At 24.7% G+C, this 3488-nt stretch overlaps 1 protein-coding gene across 1 annotated transcript in view; it reads left to right on the forward strand.

Moving 5' to 3' along the window:
- The first annotated feature begins 2309 nt into the window (after nt 1-2309).
- LOC108754393 overlaps nt 2310-3488 on the forward strand; it is a 1745-nt gene continuing 566 nt past the window's right edge. The window contains exons 1-4 of the mRNA XM_018496646.1: nt 2310-2343; nt 2591-2886; nt 2974-3269; nt 3407-3488. Coding sequence (XP_018352148.1) covers nt 2310-2343; nt 2591-2886; nt 2974-3269; nt 3407-3488 — 708 coding nt within the window. The remainder of the gene's footprint in view (nt 2344-2590; nt 2887-2973; nt 3270-3406) is intronic.

A 3488-nucleotide genomic window follows, 5' to 3' on the forward strand; every position in this document is an offset into this window, starting at 1 on the left:
GATTAAAATAAAATTTTTTAAGTATAATATTATTTATTAATAATTATATTTCTTAATGTAATAATTTTTTTTAATTTTTTTTTCTCTTCCTCCATACCATTTTAGAAAATTTCTCAGATTTCTTTTTTTTAATCGAAACAGAGGAAGAATACTGAAAAAAACTATATCATATCTTTTCTAGAATTCTTTACATAATGTATGAACTCTGAAATATTCTGAAATTTCTCGTTCTATAATTTATGAAATAAATTTACGAAATCTAGAGAGTTTAACAATATATACTTTTCAAAAATGCTCATATATTTAAAACATAACGAATTTCTAAAAATATTATATATGAGCTAAAATGATAGGTAGTAAAAAATATTGTACATTATGAGATAACAAAATATGTGAGAAATTTTTTTTGTTAAGATCGGTGATTTTTAGATATGATTTTTAGATATTAGGTTGAGTAAAAAGTCATCGCGTATTTTTTAGCTCAAAGTTGTATATACAATATCTTCGTCAATAATGAATGAAATTCAAATTTAAAAAAAGGGTTTTAAAGCTTGAAATCTCTACTTTTAAAAGCTTATCACATTTTTTAAGTTTATATGAGTTTGATAATTTTTACATACCAAAAACTACGAGCTGAAAAAGACGAAAAATTTTCTTCTCACTTTGTGGATTTGTAACGTGTCCAAAACGAATTTGAGAAAATTTTCGATTACCTATGAAAGCTTGATACTTTCCTTACAAAATCTTTTTTTTAAATATTCCTACGACTTTTGATTACTGAGTTATCGCGGATTAAATAAAAGAATTATTTTGACTTTAATTGCTCATAACTCCATTAAAAATTGTCGTATCGTATAATTTAAAAAAACGATTTTTAAAGCTGAAACTGTACTCTATTAAGATATATTTATATTGTTGGTAAGAAAGTAATTGCGGTTTTTACTGATAGATGTCTTTTAAAAAAACGCGATGACTTTTTACTTAACCTAATATGATAAAAAAATTGAGATTTATTCCTTAACGAATGCTTTATATTACGAACAGCAAAAATTCGAGGAATTTTATTGAAAGAATTTCCCCAGTAACTAAGAAATATTTTGAGACATTTCAGCAACATTTTAGGAACGTTGTAACGTTTGTTGATGAAAAGTGTCCCTTACTTATTATATACTGTCTTCATGCTACGAATGTCACATATGACTGTAAACAATATGTGATTTGCTCCCTATTTCTTAAGTCTGAATATTATATTTTCTAGAAATTCCAAAGCTCTTTTCGTTCTGTAAAGTTGTGTTGTTTCGTAAAGAGATATCGATCGATTGTAATTTTACTTTCTTCTTACAAATATCATTATAGAATTAAATTAGCATTAATGGAGCAAGTGAAAATTTTGAATAAATATTATACTAATCTAAATTATGATGATAAAAAAGAAAAAATAGTGAGTATTAATATGTGTAATATATATAATAATGCCTTGTTGATAATTTGTGAGATTTAATATTATTGCTAAAAGAATCTTTATTTTTTGTATGTAACATGTAATACTGCTTTATGTGCGTATTTTTAGGAACTATCAAAGAAGTTAAATGATATATTTGATACGATGTACACGTCTAAGTTTCAATTAAACGATGATCTGCCAAAGAGGTAAATAAAGGTAGAATTAAAAAAAATGAAATAATAAGAGACATAGAGGTTGCTTTCATCTTTGTTAATTTAATGTTCTCATTTTTGCATAGATTGCAGATACTGGCAGAGATAATATATCAGAATATGTCGTTTTTTTCATCTATTTTTAAACACATAGATGTGGTTACTACTATTTTACACTATTTAACTGAATACTCTCACATAATGGCTAATAAATCAGTAGTAACAATGTTAGGTACCTACAATAATATTATTCCCGCATTTGCAATTGAAAAATATTATTTATGTTATTTATATTTTTTTTGTTTTTTTTATAAGTAAGAATAACAGATAACATAATAATGAACGTATTAAGTTGATTATTTATAAAAGTTTTATAACTCTTCTATGTACTTTTAATGTTTTTGTAGATCACTGTTTTGAAGACATACCCAGTTTGTTAGTGGCTACACTCGTCACAATGTGCACAGGATCTGTGATAGATTCATTTTTTCTAGATTGTCTCGTGTAACTAAATATAAAAAATTCTCTTTACTAATGTAGTTATTCTCATATTTATTTATCGAGAAATTTTTTAATTAAAATTAATATTGTATAAACTTTTTCTAATATCTTTTTCTATATTTTTTAGAAGTGTATCAGACGATATTATAAGCATGTACAATGAAATGGATTCTATTCTAAAACACGGTAACAAAGAAATGTTTATTCATATTGGTTTATTCATATTTTCCAACAAAGACAATTGATATAATAATAATATAACAAATTGTTTCATCCTTATTGTTCGCCAATGATAAACAAAGATAAAATGACTCACTGTGTCATCTGTCTCTTGTTGGAAAATGCTTATTGTGTATTGTTTAATGTGTATTATTTATAAAAATATGTTTTTGTCTTATAATTAAAATTTTTTATATAAAATGTATTTATACAGGCGAATCTTATACAAGGAATGAAATGATAATCTTAGAAGATTCGGACTTGTATGCAGTTATTAATTGTTTAATAATAACAGATCACTTTCCTTTACATAAAATATGGGTACAAGAACGAGTGAATGAGAAATTTATATGGCTTATGAAGAATTATCGTTCTGAATTATCCATAACTATTGATACATTTCAATCAGTGAAAGATATTCAATTTCTTCCATGTGACAACAAAATAAGTGTAGTATCCATATGGTCGGAAGATATTGTAGCTGCAAAGAATTTTGCATTAACTATAGATGTATATTATTTAAATTATTTAAAAATAGTATGTTGAGAATTATTTTGAATTTCATTAAAATTCTTTTTCTATTTCATAATTATTCAGAGTTTCCAAGTATTTATAAATACATATATGGATTTCCGTGGTGGTACTGTACTTTGGATTTGTAAACATACATCTGTGATTCAAATAAGCAATGAAATTACGATAAAGGATAATCTTTACCAAAATGAATCAATTAATCAAAATCAAGAATCCAGTACGAATTTAATACATTTATCACCTGTTGTAAAAATAAACGATATTTCTGTTGGTAATCTTTTTTATGATGGTGCGTGGCAAAAACCCATAAAGGGCATGTATTGGAAACATAATGACAGTCTATGGGCAAATGCAACACAGTAAGAATGCACACATTTTCTTAATTTTTAAATTTTATTAGATTAACTGAAAATATTATAATCTTTAGTTAAATTTAAAAAAAATTGAAAAAACATATATCAAACTTTTAATCAAATTGTATATATGGTTATTACAGCACTGATATAAAAAAATGCTATCAATCTGCTAAAAAAGGATTAAAAACTTGGAGTAATATCTCTATTAATGCTAGAGTACAA

Source organism: Trachymyrmex septentrionalis, unplaced genomic scaffold, assembly GCF_001594115.1.
Source record: "Trachymyrmex septentrionalis isolate Tsep2-gDNA-1 unplaced genomic scaffold, Tsep1.0 scaffold8, whole genome shotgun sequence".
Taxonomy (NCBI): domain Eukaryota; kingdom Metazoa; phylum Arthropoda; class Insecta; order Hymenoptera; family Formicidae; genus Trachymyrmex; species Trachymyrmex septentrionalis.